Source organism: Camellia sinensis, chromosome 1 (assembly GCF_055761805.1).
Source record: "Camellia sinensis isolate YWXY chromosome 1, ASM5576180v1, whole genome shotgun sequence".
Lineage (NCBI taxonomy): Eukaryota > Viridiplantae > Streptophyta > Magnoliopsida > Ericales > Theaceae > Camellia > Camellia sinensis.
The window spans coordinates 76,570,927-76,596,084 of NC_138961.1; the positions used below are offsets into that span (position 1 = coordinate 76,570,927).

At 32.1% G+C, this 25,158-nt stretch overlaps 1 protein-coding gene and 1 long non-coding RNA gene across 2 annotated transcripts; both read left to right on the plus strand.

Annotated features, from left to right (window-relative positions):
* The first annotated feature begins 4,604 nt into the window (after positions 1–4,604).
* LOC145795472 (uncharacterized) lies at positions 4,605–5,933 on the plus strand. Its single transcript, XR_014336466.1, has 2 exons — positions 4,605–5,172; positions 5,698–5,933. It is a non-coding gene; the product is annotated as an uncharacterized LOC145795472 (long non-coding RNA).
* A 12,767-nt stretch (positions 5,934–18,700) lies between these two features.
* Positions 18,701–24,578, plus strand: LOC114304264 (beta-fructofuranosidase, soluble isoenzyme I). The gene is made up of 5 exons (XM_028249436.2): positions 18,701–21,459; positions 23,173–23,334; positions 23,438–23,670; positions 23,896–23,983; positions 24,110–24,578. Exons 1-5 carry the CDS (start codon positions 20,593–20,595, stop codon positions 24,323–24,325), a joined length of 1,566 nt encoding a protein of 521 aa, XP_028105237.2. The 5' UTR covers positions 18,701–20,592; the 3' UTR covers positions 24,326–24,578.
* Positions 24,579–25,158: the final 580 nt, after the last annotated feature.

Below are 25,158 nucleotides of genomic sequence, written 5' to 3' on the forward strand. Positions count from 1 at the left end.
AACACGCCACCTCAACACTGTGAGTAGTAGTACCTACGTAATGTTATGTAATCATGTCAATGTTTCAAGGCATGTAAGGCAATTATGTTAATGTCTCAAGTATGTATGTACTTATGCATGTTTAAGATATGTTGGTGTTAAAACAAGTTTCAAGTGTATTACAAGGGCCTCGTGCCATATGTTCAAGGGCCTCGTGCCACAAGTTTCAAGTGTATTACAAGGGCCTCGTGCCATATGTTCAAGGGCCTCGTGCCACAAGTTTCAAGTGTATTACAAGGGCCTCGTGCCATATGTTCAAGGGCTTCGTGCCATCATGTTTCAAGGGCTTATAGCCACATGCTTATGTCACAGGATTAGGCCTAGGGCCATTATGAATTAAACGCAGAATCAGACAAACCATGTGCATGTTGCATCTTTCTATGTATTAATGAATTTATATTTCAAGTTAGACGTTGTTCATTATGTATTACTACTCATTGAGCTCGGCTCACTCTCTATTATGTCTGTTTCTGTAGGTTATCAGTCAGGGGGTCAGTCCTAACTTTGACGCTGTCCCTTTTGTCAACCTTTACATGTTCAGGCACCATACCAGGCCATTTATTTTTGTGAAGCTGCTAAGATATGGGTCTGCTTTTGAGAGCCACCTACGGATGTTGTACTTAACTTTTATATTCCTTTTGTTATGCCCAATTATCGGGCTAGGACTGTAAATGTATATGTTATACACGATATCCAAGGATATAGTTTTAAACTTTATCCGCTTTTGATGATGTATGTAATGCATGAGATCCTGGCATATTAGAAATAGCTCAATGGAGTATGCTTGTATTTTTGTTATATTAATATTTTATGCTTCCGATAAGGCCCCGTACGGTGTGTACACCAGTTTTTATGTCAGGTTTTGCTTAGGTCATGCCCAAACCTTTAGGGGCGGGTTATGGGTCGTGACAGATTGCTTGTTTTTTTGGGATGCAACTATGAAGCCTTTATACAAATTTTTGGGGGATATAACTGTGAAGTAACTATGAAGTATTGATATTTGAACTTGTTTATGTATGTATAAAGCACTTATATTTGGGAGGGACTCATATTTTGGGATTTGTCATGCTTTCATTCCACAAAAACTAGCACAAACTTGTTGTCTTACACTTAAATAGACAAGCGTTATATATTTCATTCAACAAAAACCAGCACAAGTTTGTCATAGTTGGATATACTTGCATTACATTTAAATAGAACAAACTTTACATATGATGAGTAGGTTACTTCATAGTAACAACAAACATGGCAAACAAACTTATGACCAAACTTATGATTATCAATAGCTTCATATATCCTTGGTTGTCTTCAAGTACTTAAACTCTTATGTGCACATCTTTGAAAATTTTTCCTTGAGATAGTGGCCTTTCAACAGTATCAGTAGCTTCACCAATTGAGTTAACAGGTTTGCACCAATTCCAAAATTTGCATTTTCCTTTTGAACAAACACAATACAACTCGCCTCTGTTTCTTTCAAATCATGTCACCTTGATAGCTGCCTTAAGACTACAAACACATGTTTTGTTTCTATATTTCAGTATGTTAGTTCCATTGTTTAAGGATGACATATCGAGCATGGACATTAAAAAAAAACTAAAATAGTTTCTAATTCAAAAAATAAAAAAAAATATATCATTCACAAAAAAAAAAATTACAAAAAACTAACAAAGAGTTACACACACAGAGAGAGAGAGAGAGAGAGAGAGAGAGAGAGAGTGTGTGTGTGTGTGTGTGCGTGTGTGCGTGTGTGGAGGGAAAGTTTACAAGTACTAGAAAATTGGAGAGAAATGGTTACGATGGTGTGTATTATTTTGTAAGGGATGTGAAGGGTATTTTGAGCATTTATGTGTTTATTGTGGCTAATGTCACTTTTTCTAGTTACTTTTGTAACATGCTTCAAGGAAATCTTATTATTATTTTCAAAAGTAAAGGAAGTTAGTGTAATTTTTTAAACCACATGCAAGGTGTCTACAATTATGGTAAACCTTAGAGGAGATAAGTGTAATTTACTTCTTTTTTTTTTTTTTTTTTTTCAAACACTAATATGTTATTTGCCTAATCAATTACAATAAGTTTGGGAACTCAGACTTATCCAACCAGATTTTTCTAGGTAAGGGATTGTATAGTGTAAGATTTATATATAGAATATATCTAAATTATAAAATGATAATTATGAATAATCTTAAAATAGTTAAATTTAAGTTGGTAGTATTATTATGGTGTGGGTTTAGTTGATGATTTGGATAGCCAAGACTCCGTTTGGTTTAGTTTTAGAATCATGATTTGAGTGTGGAGTTGTAATTTAAGTGTGGAATTGTGAATTGGCCTCGTTTGGCAAGAGGCTATTTTAGCCAATTAGCCAAAAAGTTACTAAATTAGCCAAAAAGCCAACAACCCATACCAAAAAGTCAAAGATTCTCTTTTCTCTCTACTTTTTGCACATCTTTTCGTAATTAGCCAAAAAGCCATCCCAAACATACAAGTTTTTTTTACCTACCTTTTTAGCCAAATAACCAAAAAGTTACTAAATTAGCCTGTTCCCAAACGAGAGTGTTGAAAATAGAAAATTTATTTGGTTATGAATTTTGAAAAAAGTTTTAAGTTTTAAAAAGAGTTTTTGAATTATATTTTGAGTTTTGAGTTTTTGAATTTCGAATTGTATTTTAAAATTTTTTGGATTTATTTTTTAAAAATGTTTAAATATGTTTAAGAAAATTTATTATTTTTATTTAAAATGTATGATTTTTCTATCAAACAATTTTTAATTTGAAAATTTTTATTTTATTTTTTAAATATTTTATTTTTTTTAATTATTTTAAACTCAAAACACAACTCCACCCTCAATTCATACATAGCGATTCTGGTTCAAACTCCACACATTTGGTGTTCTAGACTCAAGTTTCATAGTTCTGTATTATTGTTCTTGTCTTATTCCTCTTTTCGCTCCTTGAGTTTGGCTATTGGGATGCATTGGTTGTGTTTGGAACAGCTTGGTACCTTGTTTTTCAAAAACCTTGTTGCCCAGAATTTTGCCTCTATGCTCGAGTGTCACTTCTTGCACTCGAGCGTCCTTTGTGAACTCTAAGCCTTTAGGGCATATGATCGAGTGACACTTCTTGCACTCGAGTGGCACTTCTTGCCTCTAAATCTTTAGGGCATATGATTATCTGTTTAGCTTTTATTTCATTTTTACTGTTTCGTAACACATGCTGTAGATTCAGGATGTACTATTTATAAACGTATATTGCATGTATCACCCTTTTGTACAACCGAATCTCATGTAATAGAAGAACATCATACTCTGATTCATAATGTTATTTACTTATCGTCTTGGATGGTTTACTACATTTATTTCGGAGCATTACATCATAACTAAACACATAACTCAAAACTCAATTTAAAAACTATTTTTAAAACTCATAACCAAACACATAATTCAAAACTCAATTCAAAAACTCTTTTCAAAACTTATAATCCAAACTCTTTTCAAAATTCTATTAAAAAAATTCAAAAAAATATTTTTTGTTTTGTTCTTTAAAATTATTTTTATTTTATATTTTTTTGAAAATATTTTTTATTTTTTTGAAAAATAATTTTTATTATTTTTTAAAGTATTGGGAAATAATTTGTTATGATTTAAATATAAGAAAAATTAGTGAAACATCCCTCTTCCACTTTGCGTAGTAAGAGAAGTCCAAGATTTTTTATTATTATTATTAGTTAAGGTCTCTCAATATTTTCAGAGAGAAAATTTGACTCAAATTTTTTTTACCCAATTTAGAAAAATTTCAGCCACGTCTAAGAAAAATTTCAATTTTCACAGAGAAATTTCAAAGTATGATCAGAAAATTTTCTCTTTGAAAAATGAAATTTTTCTGAGTCGGGGCCAAATTTTTCTGAGTCGAGCAAAATTTTTCGAAGTTGAATTTTGTTTGTGAAAATGTTGAGAGACCTTAATTACTTTGAAAATATTGTATATCTTTTATCTTATAAAATCTTAATATTAGAAATTTTAAAAAAATAAATTCCCCATAGATATATAGTGATCTAATTTTTTTTTAAATTTAAAAAAATAAATATTTTAAAAATTAAAAAATATTTATAAAATAAAAACTATATATTTAGAATAAAAATTATATATTTAAAATAAAAAATAGAATTTTTTAAATTTTAAAATATTTTAAAAAAATACAACTAAAATATTTTTTTAAAAAAATACAGCCCATAATTGTATGAAATAAAGTACATATTAAAAAAAGCAATTCAAAACTTTTTTCAAAACTTATAATCAAACAATTTTTTTCTTTTTTCAAAACTCATAACTCAAAATACAACTACACACTCAAACCATGGTTCTAAAAATAATTTTAAAAAATAAAATAAAATAATATTTTTTTGAATTTTTTTTGAATAAAATTTTGAAAAGAGTTTGATTATGAGTTTGGGAAAGAATTCAAATTTAATTTTAAAAAGTGTATTTTGTTATAAATTTTAAAAATAATTTTAAATTTTTTTAATTAGAATTACAATTTAAAAAGAGAATCAAACGGACCCAGTCTCCCTCTATGTGATCCTTTCGGTGTAGGTGTTATGTGTTTGTAAAATTATCTCCCTCTATGTGATCCTTTCGGCGTAGGTGTTATGTGTTTGTAAAATTACTGGATCTGACCGCTTCAATTACAATCTCACCCTTCTCTCTCACACATATGTTCGTGTAAAAGGACATCTTCATTTCTCTCCCTTCTCCAGTCAACCAAAAAATGGACTCCAACCCTTCTCCCACTACCATCACCACCCCTGAAGATCTTCCACATTCAACTCCTTACACTCCCCTGCCGGACCACCCCACCTCCTCCGCCGCTTCTCCGGCGAAGGATCACCTCCGACCCTTTAAGGGTCTCGCCGGAATCTTCCTCTCCATGTTGTTTATGTCGTCTATGATTACCTTTTTCTTCTCAAACTTTGGCAATCAATCAGAGTCTTCTCATTCGGCCACGGAGGCGGTGAGGGGGGAGTCGGAGAAGACTTTCCTGGAGTTCTCTGGCACCGGTCCGGCGTACCCTTGGACTGATGCTATGTTAGCTTGGCAAAGAACATCTTACCATTTTCAACCTGTAAAGAATTGGATGAATGGTGGGTACACAAACAAACACTTCTGCTTTTTTGTTTTTGTTTTTTTTTTTTTTTTCGGTTTCATTTTTGTCTTTAGCTGGGTCAATTCATTAATTTAATTGCTTATGATAGTATATATTTAAATAATGTTGTAGAAAGAAACATTTTTTTTTATGGCTAGTTACAAAGAAAAATAAATACTTGAGATCTATATTTTTGTGTCATTTGGTCTACAAGAGTATTTCAACTTTAATCTCTAAGTGTGTCTATTAACCGACTTATTAAGGAACTAAATTGAATTTTTTTTTTATTATATTTTATGGATTAAATTGATACAATTCAAATATAAAGAGATCAATTGACCCAATTTAAACATTAAAAACTAGACTGACAAAAGACTCATATTTTAGGAATAACAAATGTAATTAATCTTTAAAAAAATCTGTTGTATGTACATTGTTATGTATATATATTTTGATTCTAATCAAAATATATTGATCATTTTCATGGCTGTTTGTTGGGGGCATCGGATAATTTCTACTTCAGATCCTAATGGTATGTCTAATTTCCTTTCTATTAGCTCTCTGAATTTGTTTTTCTTATAATGCCTGTTTGTAAGTTCAATAAGGAGGTAATGCTTTTACTTCTGAATCCCGCTCTTCCCGACTATAGGAAGGAATATAATAAGGAAGCAGGGTGTGTGTTGTGCCTACACGGTACTGTGAGGCCCATGGGGCCTTGTCCCGGGCCGATATTGTTAATCCGAATCGTTTATATTATGAGGTTTGTCGAGTAAATTATTTAAATTTTTTTTTAAAATTAATTGAATATCTATAACCTCAAAACAAGACAACATTGATTTTAAAAAAAATAAACGGTTAACATAATTTTGATGCTTTATTTTAAACACTTGGGACTTAATATAGGGTTATATATATCTAATTAACTTGATATTTTACAAATAATATATTCGACCAATTTTATAATATGAGTGATTTGAGTCATCAAAATAAGCTCGAGACACGGATCCATAGAACCACACAGCACTGTGTTGTGCCATATAGGCACAGCATGCAACCCTTGTCCTTGTCCGAAATAGGGTAAATATGACCTTTCCTTCCTATCTCTTCCTTCTCCTTAGAAGGAAGCAGTCTTCTTTGTCCTATGATCTAACCGAATTCTATTACAGCATTTGTTAACCCCTTATATAGAGAAAAATAAATTAAAATAAAAAAGATAAGAACAAAATGAGATAAAAGAAACTAAACTTATTTCTTGTTTTATTTGGTTATATTGAAAAAAAATTTTAAAAAAAAATTGTTAAAAATCACACTCATTGATGTTTGACGAAAAATACACCAACATGCCTTCACATTCGACAAAAAGATTAGAAGCATTCCTTGACATTTGGGTATAATTTAACTTCATATATACAGTATTTATTTAAATTTCATTTTCATAGCACAATATGGTTAAAATTATTCTCCTGCATTGCATATATTGTAATATTCTGTTAAATATTTGGAAATATAGGCATACACATAAATAAACTAATTTAAATTATCACATATATTCATTTAGCTCATAATTTCATAGCACAAAAGAGTGAAAATTATTCTTCTACATTGCAAACGTTGCAAAATATTTGTAAAACAATTATATATATATGGACATATAAAAATACACATAAATAATTTAATTAATAATATTGCAATCACATATATTTATTTAAGTTAAGGGGGGTGGCTGTAGATCTTTTCACCAAATATTAAGGGGTGCGTACGTATTTTTTGCTAAATGTCAAGACGTTTTGCTAAATGTCAAGACGTCTCTTTGATATATAGGCCTCGTTTGGGAAGTGGCTATTTTAGAAGGCTATTTGATTTTTTGGCTATTTTAGTAGGCTATTTTAGTTTTTGTGTTTGGAAAGATGAGATGGATTTTATTTGAGTTGTTGTATTAAAAAATGTGTTGAAATGATGTTTGAAATTAAAATGACAAATTTGTCCCTAAAAAAATATTTTTTTAAATTGCTATGAAGGGGTAAAATCGTAAAATGTTCATTGATGGAACATTTTCTCTAGCTGACAGTGTACGCTGCCTACACTGCCGGCTGTGCAGTCCTTTTTTTTTTTTTTTTTTTTTTTATAAAGAAGCTTGCAAAAGTGGCTTTTTGGCTAAAAAAAATTTTTAGGCTATAATAGCCTCTTTAGGCACTTCCCAAACAGCGCCATAAAAAATGTCAACAGATATTGTGTATTTTTATCAAATGGATGTTTCTGAATAAGTTGTTATTTTTTTTTACTAACTTGTTGAAAAAGAATTAATATAAAAATTTCTTTTTATTGCTTTTTCCTTGAAAAATTCTAGATTTCCAAAAAAAAAAATTTTAAAAAAATCCTAGAACCATATTTTATGTAGTGTTTATTACCAAAATAGTAATGTTTTACTAGTAAATTATTGTCTTGGTCAACCCAAAAGTGACTAAGGAAAGAATTTGTAGGAAACTAAAATATGTTAATCTTATTCATTTTGTGCTGGTTTTTACTTCTAATCTTAATTATGAAAACATCAAAATGCTAGTTTGATTGCTAGTAAATAAATTTTGTAGTCTACATCAAAATGATTGATTTAAGACTTATCTATTTCAAATTGATTGTTGGTATTTAGTGCATTTGTGCAAGTCCTATGCTACAAACAGTGGGCTCAACTTTTTAGTTGGACTGACGCAGAAATTTAAACAATGGGGACCACGAGAGGTGGCCTCATACAAAAGAAAATTGGGCCAATATTATTTTATTAAGGATAAATTATACTCACATTTTGTAAGATTAAAAAAAATAAAGTAATTTTCATAATTTTAATATAATTACGTAAATTTTTTTTAAAATCTTAATTTATATAATATTTAATCTATTTTCATTAATAATTTGTTAGATATATGACTATAATATGATATTGTTATTTATTTTATATTAAAATTTATATTTTTTTAATTTATTCTTTTATCTAGTTTTATTAAAATGAAAGTCAATATAAATATGTTAAAATTATAAAAGTTTATGTTTTAAATCTTGGGAGAAGTTAGTTTAATTTACCTTTTTTTGTCAATTACTTTATGAAACATACATGGGCACAATATTAAGTTTGGTTTTGGAATATACATGTTTAAATTTTCAAAATTATTTTGATGAAAAAATAATAAAAATTTCAGAAACATTTTTGAAAAGTATATATTTCTTATATATGTATATATTTCAAACTCAATCCGGTGATAAGGGGAATAATTTTTAATTTTTGACGTGCTTTCATCACGAGTCGATCAGATGATGTGGAAAAGCTTTAAAAAAGGTAAATTATAAGCTTTTAAAAAGGTAAATTATAGTGACACCCCTGTATGTTTATGCAATTACACTTGTTACTAGATTTTTTTCTTTTTTCTATTTTTTTTTTGGGTAAAATATATATATTTTTAATATTTTTTTTTTCTCTTTAGTTATCTGTGATAAGTGGATTAGTTTTATTTTTTTCATTTGCTATTTATGTTCTTGAAAAGTCTATCAGTTGATGTGGAAAAAAAGAAAAAGAAAAAGTAGAGATGTTAAAAAAAAAAAAAAAAAAAAAAAAGTTCGGGCGATAAATTACATGCACTAACATTGTCATAACATTGTCACCCCATTTATTATCTGAAATTACATTGACACAACTTGTCAATAACACTATTTAATGGTACAATTACTATATTGCCCATGATAATTTATTTGTTACTCCTCTAATATAGACAACTCTCTCTTAAAACCACCATCATCACCCCACGTCCAATGCATCTCCTTTCTATTCTTCTCTTTGTCTATCTTCTTGTTTATGCCTCAACCTACTCCTTCAAATTTTTCATTCATAGCCCCCACCTTTATAGGAATGGATCTTCATCTCTCTCTCTCTCTCTCTCTCAAGAAAGAAAGAATCCTTCTATGATATTGTTCATTGCTAATTCATGCCCTTCTTAAAAAATTCCTTCAATTATCTTAGATTTTTGTATGAAATTAAGATTTGTAACTGAGATTGATCTTGGGCAAACCTTTAGTGTCTACTTCAATTTCATTTGGGTAAGTGAAAACTGCAATGGTTTATGGCGGTCATATGGTGGTGGTAATATTTGTGATGGGTGGTGGTATGATTTTAGTTGGTGAAAGGCACTAGTATGGGTATCGTGTGGTGGGTAAATAATGTGGCTTTTGAGAGGAGGTGGTTGTAGTGGTGAGTGTGGTGAGTGACAGAAGTTGGTATTCTACTGGTGGTTGTGAATGTCATAATATATATATATATATATATATATATTATTGTTTACCCATTATTGAGTTCATGCAATAGCCATATACATGTGTGTATATGTATTGAAAATGGTCAAACCAACTAAGGTAAAGCTGGGGCTAGACTGAGCTATTGCATTGAGCCTAGTAGAGGTTTGGCCCAAGAACACTCGGCCACTCTAAAGTAGGTCGAGCAAAGGGCCGGTTCGAGTTTACTTGACTACTCCGTAGTGGGCCAAACAGAAAGACTAGCTTGCTACTCCTTGAGATCGGCCAAGGAATAGAACGGCGTGACCAAGCATATCCACAATAAAACCCTATACTTGATTTGTGCACACAAGTAAGAGACATGTCATCCAACCTCTTCACCACTACTAGTATAGACTAGTGGGACGTGGATGTGGATGTGTAAAGGGACACGACACACATATGACAAGTCTGTATGTCTAATCATCAGACGTACTTGTCGTCCTCCTCAACTAAGGAACGATCATAGATAAGACAAATGGGATAAAAGAAGCAGATGAAGAGATAAACAAGACTTGGACAGCAAGTTTGCATAGCCTATATAAGGTAATCTCAATCCTCAATCCTCATATGGAAGACATTCTACATTCTCTAAGTAATACACTTTCTCTCCGTACATTCCTTCTCTCTAGTTCTCTAACATTACCATCGGAAGGGGTTAGTTCTCTAACATTACCATCGGAAGGGGTTTTCCTACCCAACCCTAGTCTGGCATCCCTCATTGCTTGTTGCTTGTGCAGATTTCGACTCCCAGAATAAAGCTCCACCTATTATGTGAAATCACCCATGCACATGTGTTGCATGCATTTGATGATTTTCTTTATATTCAAACTCTGTTTCCTGTGTGCAACTGCTACCTTCTTGGATTCAATCGATGAATAGGTGAAAAATATGTTTGCACCTATGCACTTTCATGCCAAATTGCCAATACTCCTCAATTCAGAATTTAGTACATTGATGGCTCATCTTGCATCGAACAGTTTGATGAGACCAATACACAATTTCTTAACAGAAATTGCTATGAGAACTTCATATTCTTCTAACTTCGTTTTAGTTATAGGATTGATGTTAGTTATACATGTTGGACAATCTTCAATGTATTCAAAGAAATGAGAGAGATTGTTTGATTACAAAAATCAAAATAGTATATTAAAAAAATAAATAAAACAACAAATTCTTATTTTGTTGCAAAAATAAAATTAGAATCTGAAAAGGAAAAATTAATAAAACAAAAAAGTAAACTAATCACTTACCTTTTTTTGACCAAAATTTTGGTTAAGTCCAGTGTTTAACACTATTTTCTTAAGACAATTTGTCATCTCCTATGTGCTTTCAGATTATGGACATCTATCTCCCAAGATAAAATGATCAACAACAAAAAATAGTAGCACTACAAACTATTCACACAATGAACACACTTTGTGTTTATACACTTTCTCACAAAAAAATAAATGCAGCAAAATGCAGAGAGCAATAGCAAAGGCAAGAACGAAAATTATTGAATGTAAAATCCATATGAGGGACTGTCTATTTATAGAAGGGTTGGTGGCTTTTTAGAATAGGTAGAAAACCTGTTTGGACAGGTTTGAACAAGTACAAGACCTGTTCAGTTTGAATTAAACAGATATGAACCTGTTCAGTTTAAATTTAAGCAAATATGAACCTGTTCGGTTTAAATTTAAACAGACATGAACCTGTTCGAGTGGATGAAAAAATTTGGACAAGTGTGTTGGACCAAACTGCCAATTCGGAATAAATTTCGAAATTCAAATTCCAAAAGGTAAGAACTTAATTTTAGAAAAATAAAATTCTTATGTTTTTGGCCCAAAAAAAGATAAGCATTAGGCGGACAAGCCCAACCAAACCTCACATCACGCACCTGCGCCCAAGCCCAGCCCAGTCCAACCACATAGACAGACGGACGGTAGCGCGTGTGGGTTTGTTTTGGGTCTAATGGGCGTAACACACTTTGCTCATAACCTCACCCTTCCACAAAACTTGGATACCTCTTGGGGCCCTCCCCAAGTTGTAAACCCAAGGCTTATAAACTCATACAATGTTAGCCTAGCCAAGCAATGTGGAACAAGCTTTCATTCCTTCAATTTGGGAAACCCACCAAAACACCATTTTTATGGAGCTTATTTTGGCATCAATTTTCCATTCATCCGATAATGGTTTTGAACAACCAAATATACTACGTGAATCACAACGTGACATAAAACGCGTTACCACCAATACCTGCCAATCTCAGCGTATAGGTCCCAACTAAAAATTAGACCAAAGTTTTAAGAAAAATCTGTTTTTTTGCCAAACAATTTTTTCTTTTCCAAACCATTTCTTACAATCCCCCCACATGAATGGAATTTGATGACAACAGAAATACAACAATATGCAGAATTTGTCGAAAGAGTATAAATCGAAAATATCGTGCATCAAGATAGGTAACTTTCGGCTTTAAACCTTCCCTAGTGATAACCTATTGGACTTACTAGCTAACCAATGAACGTGATGCCTTGAATTGTTCAACCGTTAGTGTAAGCGAAGACAATAGATTTCATACAAAATATCTTCTGACACATCGTGGTTCTCACGATTGTGTTCATTTTGGCCTTGAACGCTCCTGGTTGTTCGTGAGTGCTTCTAGAGAATTTAGCCACTTTATTCTCATAGAATCGGCCCCAGTTCGACACTCATATAGGTGATTCTTATTGTGAGTATCTCTTATACTCGTCTTGATTTTTATGCCTAAATCAGGATATAAATAATCATTAAAAGCAAAGCTTATTCTTAAACCCCTACATACAACACATGTTGCAGATATCACTATCACCATAGGAATGGGTAGGGATTTTTTAATCCCTTGGTGATTTCTAGTGAGTCACACATAACTTAGTTATCTATTTGAACTTAGTTCTTGGGATCTCCAGTTATCTAAGTAGGGTTACCATTATGATGACTCTTATGTAATAGGCTTTAATCCCACCCCTTCGATAAATTATACACTTGCTCTTTTGCCAAATCTTTCATTAATGGATCTGTTATATTCTCTTTAGATTTTATATAATCTATTGTGATTATTGCACTTAAGAGCAATTGCCTTACGGTATTATGTTGATGACGAATATGTCGTGACTTACCATTATACAAATGACTCTATGCCCTGCCTATTGCAGATTGACTATCATAATGAATGCAAATAGCTGGAATAGGTTTTAGCCACATTGGAATGTCTTCTAAGAAGTGGTGAAACCATTCTGCTTCTTCTCTTGCAGTGTCTAAAGCGATGAACTCGGATTCCATTGTGGATCGTGCGATGCATGTTTGTTTTGTGGATTTCCAAGAAACAGCAACGCCCCCTAGAGTAAAGACATATCCACTAGTGGATTTTTAATCTTTAGTATCAAATATTCAATTGGCATCACAATGATCTTCCAATACTTCAGGATATCGAGTAAAGGTCAAGCCATGGTCACGGGTAAATCTTAGATATCTAAGAACTCGAATGATCATTTTTCAATGGTTTTCTCTAGGGTTACTAGTGTACCTACTCAATTTACTAACAATATGAGCTATATCAGGACACGTACAATTCGTTAGGTACATTAAGCTTCCAATGACTTGAGGGTATTTTAACTAAGACATATCATCATCTTTATTTTTCGATAAATAAAGACTGATGTCTACAGGTGTTCTTGCTACGTTCACATTATCCTTGATATATTTACCAAGAATTTTCTTAATATAATGAGATTGTGATAATGTATATCCATCAGATGATTTAGTAATTTTCATTCCTAATATAACGTCTGCGACTTCCATATTTTTCTTATCAAATCGTTTGTTCAACATTTGTTTGGTTGATTTGATTATGTTTTGACTGCTTCCAACGATACGTATGTCATCCACATAAAGACAAACAATAAGATAACCTTTGTTAGTGTTTTTAACATAGACGCATTTGTCACATTTGTTTATCTTAAATTCATTAGTAAGCATAGTGTGATCAAATTTTTCATGCCATTGTTTAGGAGCTTGTTTTAATCCATAAAGAGATTTTACAAGCCGACAAGCTTTCTTTTCTTGCCTTGGCATTACAACCCCTTCGGGTTGCTCCATATAGATCTCTTTATTTAGATCACCGTTTAAGAAAACTGTCTTAACATTCATTTGATGTATCTCTCAATTATATAATGCTGCTATAGCAATAAGCATGTGGATGGATGTTATTCTTATCATAGGGGAATATGTGTCAAAATAGTCCAGACCTTCCTTTTGTTTGTAACCTTTTACCCCAAGTCTTACTTTATATTTGTCTATTGAACTATCTGCTTTAATTTTTCTTTTGAATATCTATTTATATCTAAGAGATTTAGAACTGGGTGGAAGATCCCCAAATTCCCAAGTATGATTTTGTATAATGGATTCCATTTCATTATTAACATCCTCTTTCCACAAAGGTGTTCCAGGACCTGACATTGCTTCCTTAAAGCTCTAAGGCCCATTTTCTAACAGGTATGTCAGAAAATCTGGATTAAAGGATTTTGGTATTCTCGCTCTCTTACTTCGTCTTGGTTCATCATCAGTTAAATCCGATTGGTTGAGACCGTTACTAGTCTCTTGCGTTTGATTGTCATTAGTCTTTCGACTTTGTGTACAATCATAAGTTCTTTTATGTGAACTTAATTTCTCTCCTTTCTTGTAAGGAAAAATATGTTCAAAAAACACAACATTCCTTGATTCTATAATAGTGTTCGCATGTATATCAGGTATTTTTGATTTAGAAGTCAGAAACTGATATGCATTATTATTATGCGCATAACCAATAAACACACAATCCACTGTTTTTGGTCCTGTCTTAGGCTTTTTCCGAACATGAACTTCTACCTTTGCCAAACACCTCCACACTTTTAAGTATTGTAGGAAAGTGGTCGACCTTTAAACAATTCATAAGGAGTGTTGTTTGTTTTCTTGTGGGGTATTCTGTTAAGAACATAATTAGTAGACAATATTGCTTCCCTCCACAAGTTCTGCAGTAAGCCTGAACTTAGTAACATGGCATTTATCATTTCTTTAAGGGTTTTATTGTCATGTTGTGCATAAAATTCATTTAAAGGTGCATCATATTCATCACCGCTATCACTTCTAACCATTTTAATGGTTTTACCAAGTTGGTTTCAACTTTAGTTTTATAGAGCTTAAACATTTCCAAGGCTTCATCCTTACTTCTAAGTAAACATGCATAGCAGTATCTTGTGCAATCATCGATAAATGTTATGAAATACTTTTTGCCTCCTCTAGTTTGAACAAATTTCAGATCATACACATCAATATGAATTAATTCCAGAGGTTCGGTTTTTCTTTCAACCAATTTAAATAGAGCCTTAATTAGTTTTGCTTCTACACATATCTCACATTTGTGATTATGATCAATTTCAAATTTTGGTATATAATCCAAACCAATTAGTCTACGCAAAGTATCAAAATTCACATGTCTTAATCTACCATGCCATAAATTTGACTCAAGAATATAAGTAAAATATGTGTTGTTCTTATTCATAGCAGATTTTGGTACAACAGCCATTACATTCAACTTGAAGAGACCATCACTCATGTATCATTTACCCACATACATATCATTCTTTGTTAATACAAATTTATCAAAGTCAAATACAAGCCTAAAACCATTTTTACTTAATAAAGAATCAGAAACTAAATTCTTTCGAATGTTTGGTACATACAGTACGTTGTTGAGGGTCAGTTCCTTCCCCGATGTCATCTCCAAGATTACTTTCCCTTGTCCAGCCACAACGGAAGTAGACGAATTTCTCATGAATAGTTGTTCACCATTTGCAGTCTCATTATAAGTAATGAACATCTTTTTGTTCGCTCAAATGTGTCGAGTTGCCCCCAGTGTCGATCCGCCACTCTTTGCGATTTCCAACTAAATTAGCCTCAAACACCACAACAAAGAAATTGATGTCATTTACCACGTTAGAAATGTAATTGACTTCTGTCACATTGGCTTGATTGGTGGTCTTTTTGCTTGTGTTTCCGTGATCCTTCTTAGGACGACGACAATCAGAGGCACGATGTTCGGTCTTGCCACAATTATAGCATTTTCCTTTAAACTTTTTATTGTCATTGTTGTCGCCTTGTTTAGGACCATCTCTAGCAAACTTTCTCTTCTTGTTATGTGGTTTGGGCACTTGTTCCACTACATTAGCCTTGGACTCAATGAGATTTTTACTATTCCTCTTTTCAGCCTTATGGTTATCTTCCTCAATTCTCAGTCTTACAATCAATTTATCCATGGTCATCTCTTTGCGTCTATGTTTTAAATAATTTTTGAAAATTTTCCAATCCGGTGGTAATTTTTTTACTAACGCTGTGACTTGGAAAGACTCGCTAAGAAACATATCCTCAACATGAATATCATGTAAAATTAATTCAAGACTTTGAACTTGAGAAATTACCAATTGGGAGTTTATCATAACAAAATTCAAAAATTTACCAACAAATTTTTTTGTGCCAACATCTTCTGCCTTGTATTTTTTCTCCAAAGAATTTCACAATTCTTTTGTTATTTTCAAAGGGCTGTAAACATTATACAGTATGTTGTCTGTGCCATTGAGGATGTATTTTCTGCAAAGAAAGTCAGAATGCTTCCAAGCGTCCACAATGGCAACAACTTACCGATCATTTTCATCCTCTTTTAGTACTGGAACATTTTCATGGAGAAACCATGCAAGATTAAGAGTTGTAAGACAGGACAGCATTTTCTACTGTCATCTCTTAAACTTAGTGCCATTAAATTTTTCCCCTTTTTCTCCATGACTAATTGGAACTTGAACATGGTTTTGGGTAAGGACCAGAGTCGTTGTAACAATTGAATTTGAAGTACCACTTTCAAAAGTCATAATATAGGATTACAAACAACAACAAAAAAAAAAAAAAAAAAAAAAAAAAAAAAAAAAACCCAAAACCAAAATAGAAATTAATTTTCTAGTTACTAAATTTAGAAAAATAAAATACAACACAATAATTTCCTTATTACAAAAACTAAAAAATTATTTTATTGGATTCAAATAAACAGGTTTATAAAACAAATTCTATTAATATATTGAAAACTTATTAAAGAAACAAATTTTGTCTGAAGATTGTTGGACAATCTTCAATATATTCAAAGAAAGGGGAGAGATTGTTTCATTACAAAAATCAAAACAGTATATAAAAAAATAAAACAACAGATTCTTATTTTGTTACAAAAACAAAATTAGAATTGAAAAGGAAAAATTAATAAAATAGAAAAGTAAACTAATCACTTATCTTTTCTTGACCAAAATTTTGATCAAGTCCAGTGTTTAACACTATATCCTTAAGACAGATTCATTCTCTCCTCGGTACTTTTAGATTATGGACGTCTATCTCTTAGGATAAAATGATCAACAATGAACAGTAGTAACACTACAAAGTATTTGCACAACGAACACACTTTGTGTTTATACACTTTTTCACAGAAAAATAAACGCAGCAAAATGCAGAGAGCAATAGTAGAGGCAAGAACGAAAATTATTGAGTACAAAAATCCAAATGAGGGACTGTCTATTTATAGAAGACCTGGTGGCTTTTCAGAATAGGTAGAAAACCTGTTCGGACAGGTTTGAACAGGTATAAGACCTGTTCAGTTGAAATTAAACAGATATGAACCTGTTTAGTTTAAATTTAAACAGATATGAACCTGTTTGGGTGCAGGAAGAAATCTAGACAGGTGTGTTGGACCAAACTGCCACTTCGAAATTAATTTCGAAATTCAAATTCCAAAAGGTAATAATTTAATTTTAGAAAAATAAAATTCAAATCTTTTTGGCCCAAAAAAGATAAGCATTGGGCTTGACAAGCCTATCCTAACCTCACGCCATGCACCTACGCCCAAGCCCAGTCTAGCCCAGTCCACCCGATCGAATGGGCTCCGGCGGCGGCACCACATATGTTTGTTTTGGGTCCAATGGGTGTAGGCCATTTTGCCCATAACCTTACCCTTCCACAAAACTTGGGTACCCTTTGGAGCCTTCCTCAAGTTGTAAACCCAAGACTTATAAACACATACAATGTTAGCCTATCCAAGCAATGTGGGACAAGCTTTCCTTCCTTCAATTTGGGAAATCCACCAAAACACCATTTTCATGGAGCTTGTTTTGGCATCAATTCCCTATTCATCTGATAATGGTTTTGAACAACCAAATATATTACGTGAATCACAACACGACATAGAACGTATTATCACCAATACCTGCCAACCTCGGCGCATGGGTCCTTACCGCATGGGTCCTCACCGCATGGGTCTCACCTAAAAATTAGATCAAAGTTTTATGAAAAATCTTTTTTTTTTTTGGCCAAATAATTTTTTCTTTTCCAAACCATTTCTTACAATACATAACCACCAATACATATATATATATATATATATAATTTCTTGAATTTGTTGACTAAATTCTATAATGGAATCAAATAGTTTTGGGGGATGAGTATATACTGTATGGGTTTTCAATGGAAGGAGTAGGTGAGCTAGGAAAAGAGGGTAAAGGGTGGTGGGTTACACATACACAGAAAAAGGAGTTGGATGAAGAGACATGGAAACAAAAAAGGACAATATTGGCATTTTAAGAATTTTTTTGCTAATTTCACACTTTTTCATCCTGTTTGTAAATGGAAGACTAACGATTGAATGAAAGTATCATAAAAAATTTCAAAATAATGAAAAACAATGTGGTTTCAGAGAATTAAAAGGGTAATAATATTATTTCAGAAGCATGAAGGGGCGTCAATGTAATTTGAAAAAAATGGATTATAAGGGAATGCAATTTGATTTCGGAGAATAAAAAAGACGATAACATTATTTCAGAAATACGCAGGGGTGTCAATGTAATTTAAGCTGAAAAAGTGGAATGGTTCATTTTCTTTAAGAGGCTTTTGGGGCGATGAAAAGGGTTGTGCTGGTTCCCCGTCTAGTCTATATTCTTTTGGTAACAAAAAATTACGGTCCCAGATTTACATGTTAACAATTTTATTGGTGAGATATTTGTGGGGTGAAAATTAAATTAAAATAGTATGCGTTTATGATAAAATGAATTTAAGTTATAGATTAATATTTTTAAATAAATTCAGGATAATTTTTTTTAAGATTGTAATATTACTATTTTGGTAATGTAACAAGTCAGTGTCATCTGTTGGTATAAAAACGCAATTTCAAAGATCACATGGAAAATTATTGGGCGATGTTGGAGGATCACCTACATTATTTATTTATTTATTAGTTTATCAAAAGGACATTATATATAATATGATTCCATGAGGATGAAACAACCAATTTAACAAACCATCCATCCAAAAGAAGAGCTCACATCCTTTAGAATGATTTTTGTTATAGTGATTTTAGAATGAATTTTTTTATCTTTTATTTTTTATTTTTGTGTATATTCGTAAGAGAGTCCCATAACATAGAAGAAATGGATAATACAACGAAGAGTATGATAAAGAAAAAAAAAAATTATTAATGTTTACATTCAGCAATTATTTTAGACATAAAATTGCACTAGTGTCAAGGCTTCCCTTAAAAATTGCTTACTAGTATTATTATTTGATTTTTTCAGTCTAATAAAATATATATATATATATGAAAAATGATATTTAATATGAAATTTTATTTTGAATGTTATCTCAAATTTGAACTGCATGACATAGATTTGAAGTTGATATAATGTGAGGCACACCCAAAACAAATATTGTCACTAGAAATATTTTTCTAAGTACTTTTTTAGGGAATTGTTTTTGATATGTAATATTATTGCAAAAATATTATTATATCATATGTTACACAGTAAAAAGTTTTAAAAAATAAACTTTTTTAAATAATTAAAAAAGTTGAGAAGTAGACATGTTATCTAAAAAGGTTGTCTTTAATTTCCCCTAATTGCGTTTAATACATAGAATAACATTTTCTTCTTATTTACAAAACAAAAATTTTCATGATATTCTGTAGTCAAACAAATCCAACAGAATTTTTTTATTTTTTATTTTTTGTGGCCAAACAATCCACTCACCCTCTCTTGTCCAGAATTTTCTAGGAAAAATGACTGAAAATTTCAAGAATACAATAATGATGGTAAGTCTTGCATTTTATATATGTGGGTGTGGGTGTGCTTGAAATCGATAATAACAAATTTGTAGATATGATTGAATTCGATATAGGTAATTGAAATCGGCTGTTACAGATGTAGATATGGTTGAATCAGTAGTATCACCACAAAAAATTGAGGTTTTGGAGATCAAAATTTAGGGATAAAATTATTTTTTAAGGACCAAATATTTTTATTGTGAAAAATGTCGTCATTATATTTTTAGTAATGAAAATTAGACATTAGTGATGAATTATTATCTTTTTAGGACACAATTTTTTGTCTCAAAAAATAAACTATTTTGAGACCAAATTATTTTGTCCGTAAAACTCTATTTATTAGCAACATTTTTCAAAATTTTGTTGCTAAAATCCTTGTTTTTTACTTTTCGGGGACGACCTTTTAGTAACTATCCTCACGACGATAGAAATTGGTCCCTAAATATCTTTTGTAATAAAATTTTCACTTTTAAAGATTAAAATGTTTGGTCTCTAAAACTCTTATATGTTGTAGTGGTGGTAGTAGCTAAAGTTATAGAGGAACATTTTCGAAAAGCGAAAATTGTGACATTCTGTGTCCACACTAAATTCAGTGTTTATTTTATATAATAATATTGATTAACATTAATAATATTTAACTGATTAGCAAAAAATTGAATGGTTTATTTTAAAAATATACTTGTCGTTTATTTTTTCTTTATTTTTATTTTTTAGATAAATGCAATTAGTGAAATATGTTACAATTTTCATATCAACTTGATTTTTTTTTATAGATATACATGAAGGGTTCTATAAATGTAATAGTTTGGATTATTGAAACAAAATCTGTAATGGACCCTACAAATCCCAATAGCATCTTTCACTATAGATCATGGACAGGAAGGAAGCCCATCCCTATTTGATGACCTGCTTATATATGTTAAATTTTGCATGGTTGTAGGTCCATTGTTTCATATGGGGTGGTACCACCTTTTCTATCAATACAACCCAGTTTCTCCAGTTTGGGGCAATATCACATGGGGCCATGCAGTATCAAGGGACTTGATCCACTGGCTCTACCTCCCCCTTGCCATGGTACCCGATCACCGGTTCGATTGGAATGGTGTTTGGACCGGGTCCGCCACGCTTCTCCCCGATGGAGGAATCATAATGCTTTACACTGGTATTTCCGATAATTATGTGCAGGTGCAAAACCTTGCATATCCTGCCAACTTATCCGATCCTCTCCTTCTTAATTGGGTCAAGTATAAGGATAACCCGGTTATAGTCCCTCCACCCGGTGTTGGTCTTGAGGACTTTAGGGACCCGACCACTGCGTGGCATGCCGGGGATGGCAAATGGCGGGTCGCAATCGGGTCAAAGATTAATACAACGGGTATAATCCTTGTGTACCAAACCACTAACTTCATTAACTATGAGCCATTGGATGGGATTATGCATGAGGTTCGGGGTACGGGCATTTGGGAGTGTGTGGACTTTTACCCAGTTTCAACTACCGATATGAATGGGCTGGACACATCATTTAATGGACCGGATATTAAGCATGTGCTTAAGGCAAGTTTGTTTGATGAGATGAAGGATTATTATGCACTGGGGACATATGATCCGAATAATAACACATGGATGCCCGATAGCCCAGAACTGGATGTGGGTATCGGTTTGCGAGTAGATTATGGAAAGTACTATGCATCAAAGACATTTTATGATCAGAACAAGCAGAGGAGGATTTTGTGGGCTTGGATTGGAGAAACTGATAGTGAAAATGATGACCTCTTGAAAGGTTGGGCATCCGTTCAGGTATATTACTTGTCTATCATCGTAACAAAATTTCTCTATTTTAGTAAATTTAATTTACAATTCCGTGTGTTCAAATTATGTAAATAAGTTTAGGGTAAATTACAGTAATCCTTTTTAAACTACGACCCATTTCATCAATGCTTCATAAACTTTAAAATTCAACATTGCCTCCTCAAAATATTATCTTGTTGCAGTTAACTATTTCTGTTAGAATTCTATTAGAAATTTACACAAAATCATATCATATGTAAAGTACATGACACATTTATTGAATTTTTAGGTCAATAATACTCCTATATGTTGATCCTATGTTTACAGTCTGCCCACTAAAGTAAGGAAAACAAAATACAAATGGGATTATTAGATAGGAATATTATTGTCCTAAAATAATCAATAACATGTATTATGGTCATAAAAAATCAATAAATGTTTCATGTACTTCACATATGACCTGATTCTATTTAAATCCTTAACATAATCCTAACGGAAAGTGTTAGATAATAGTTCGAGATGGCTAATTGTTGAGTTTTGAAATTCAAAGGGGCAAAGTGCAATGAACCGTAGTTTAAGAGGGTTTATTATAAATTACCCATAAGTATAACATATGGTTATAGGCAACATTTTATTACATTGGAGGCAAATGTTGCGTGAAAGAATTGTAATTACAAAAGAACATGCTACATTTGTAACTGGAAAATGTTGCATATGCTTCTTTGTTGTGTCATGGTAGAAGGAATAGAATAGAATACATATTATTACAATTAATTATCGTAACATGTGAGTTTAGAGCACTCTCAACCAATAAGAGTGCGAAGTAAAAATATAAAATCCAAGTACAATACATCTAGTAAATGGGGATGCCTTTTTAAATTTCCATGCAGAACAAATAAATAGTTAATCTATGTTTGTATTGAAGCAAATGGTGTATCGAGTTGGATGAAGAAGAATGAAAAAAAATTGTAACCTAGTAATTCAAAAAAACAATCCATTGTTTAACAAAATCTCAATAATTTTAAAATTTCAAATGATCTATATGTAATCAAATAAAGCCTATTTTATTTGAGCAAACAATAAAAAAAAATAAAAATAAATTATATATAAACAAATTTTATAGCAAAATAAAAATGGAAAGGTAAGTGTAGGGTTTTTTTGAAAATGATAAAAGAAATGGGCTATACATTTAACAAATTTAGAAGGTGTATATAATTTTGGAAGTGATAAATTGAATGATATTTTGAAAAAAAATCACAGGAAAGTGTAACATTTAAAGGTTGAGGAGGGGTATGTCCCCGCTAGGTCTTAATTGGCTCCACCACGGGAAGGATGCATAGCTTAATCCCATTGCATGACATCTGAGAGGAGTAAATTGAGTATAGACCTAACATTGGTATGATTTGTAAAAAGTAAATGCCCTCATATCGAACTCACAACTTCAAAGTTCATAATCGAGTTTTAACCACTAAATACTTCATTGTGTCGTAGATGTATAGAATAAAGGCAAGTTCATCGTAAGCCTACAGTGATTTTGTTTGTTTGTTTGTTTTATTTTTTTAAGTTTTTCTTTTCTAGAATAGAAAATGATTATGTTCTGGCCCATTGGATAGCTATGTTCAATCATTAGTTCATGTCTGAATTGAAACACTTGTTATTAGAGTAAGACTTCTACTAAAACTCATGAATAGAGAAGATTAATTCCCTGTTATGTTTTCACAGACCATTCCAAGGACTGTAGTGTATGACAAGAAAACTAGAACTAATATACTTCAATGGCCTGTGGAGGAAGTGGAGAAACTCAGGTTGAAATGTATTGAGTTCAATGGCGTAGAGCTTGGACCCGGATCAATCGTGCCACTGAATATAAGCTCTGCTACACAGGTTCATGTTACATATATTTTAATACAATTGTCGGATTATTATTGTAAACATGTATTAATTAATAATAGTCCACTTACATGTACCCGTGTGATAATGGTGACAGTTGGACATAACTGCCACATTTGAGGTAGATAAGGAGGCATTGGAAGCGACACTTGAAGCCGATGTCGGCTACAATTGTAGTACTACTGGTGCTGTTGTGAGAGGCACTCTAGGACCATTTGGCCTTCTGGTTATTGCTGATGATTCGCTATCTGAGTTTACACCGGTGTATTTCTACATCTCTAAGGACATTGATGGCACTTATAAGACCTTCTTTTGTTCCGACGAAATGAGGTTGGTTTCTTCAACTATATTAGGAACGCAAAAGTGGGTCCCATATAAGTAGGTCCATTTGGAATCTCTTTAATTTTCTAAGAAATGTATTCTTGTTTTTGATTTTCAAAATTTTTGAAAATAAAAACAGAAGCATTACCAAATGGGCTTCCTAGTGTTTATATTGATTATGATCAAGCTAACAAGAAATTATTTTTTACATGAGATGGTGTTAATCGTATGCAGGTCATCGAAGGCTTCTGATGTTAACAAAAATGTTTATGGAGGCTTGGTCCCTGTGCTAGATGGCGAAAAATTATCTATGAGAATATTGGTATGTAAAATCATTAAATTGTATGTAAAATTCAGTTTCAAATCTTATTAAGTTGTTTTTCCTATAAAATTTCATTTTTGGGGGATTAATATATGAACCTAAATGGTTTAAAAAAAAATAAATTAGGTTGATCATTCCATTGTGGAGAGCTTTGCTCAAGGAGGAAGAACAGTGATCACATCGCGAATCTATCCAACAAAGGCAATTTATGGAGCAGCACGAGCATTCTTGTTCAACAACGCTACAGGAGTGAGCGTCACAGCATCGCTCACGATTTGGGAAATGGATTCTGCAGATATTCAACAATTCCCCTTTGAGTCAGATGATGTAATGTTGCTTTAGTCAAACCGTCTTGTTATGTTCATCAATTGTTTGGTTGTTTGGTTGTTGGGAAAATTTGAAGTAGAAGGGAAAATGTAGAATCTTGCTGCAACCAAAATGATATTATATTATTCCATTTTTCTGAAGGGTTGCCAGTTTGTTTTAGGCATGTTGTTTGGTTGGCAATCTCCATTGTATTTCATCTCTAAACAATAATTATTGAAGTGTTGAGAATTTCAATTGTCATGAATGCAAAGCATTGGTTGTTTGGTTAGCTCTGCCTAATCTATGTTGGCCACCAAAATGCAAGTAGTTCTTTTTAATTTATGTATCCTTTCAATGAGATAGCTCATTATGCATGGTCTTTCTTTCTAGTGCTTTAACATGTATCTGTTCATGTTGGAAATTATGTCAGACTTAACCCGACCCATTACTCATGGAGCGTCTACATGACTTATAGATAATTCACTTATTAAATAAATAAGATAATTAAAGGATTATCTTTGGAAGTGTTACAGTGGTAGTGAGAGTCTACAACTTCACTTCTATCAGCAAAGAATCTCCATATATCTTATATAGAGAAAATAATATACGTATTATTGGTGTGGGAGTTTATCCAGAAAAATCTTTGCAAAAAATATTTCTCTCTTTGTTCTTCCCTCCTAGGTCACTATTGTAGAACCAAGGGATTTTGAGAGTGGATAATATATTGCGTAACTCTGGTAGTTTCTCAATTGATGACGAAGGGTTTTACGGACAAGGCTCGTAATTCAAATATTCCAATCTAAACCATTTCTGCTTCAAATAATTTGATTACCCGCATATTTTCCTCCATTGGTATTAGAGCCATGATT

Coding starts and splice junctions, on each gene's coding strand:
- LOC114304264 (XM_028249436.2), top strand. CDS start 20,593: ATGGTTGTAGGTCCATTGTTTCATATGGGGTGGTACCACCTTTTCTAT. Junction 21,460..23,172: donor AAGGTTGGGCATCCGTTCAG/GTATATTACTTG, acceptor ATGTTTTCACAG/ACCATTCCAAGGACTGTAGT. Junction 23,335..23,437: donor ATATAAGCTCTGCTACACAG/GTTCATGTTACA, acceptor TAATGGTGACAG/TTGGACATAACTGCCACATT.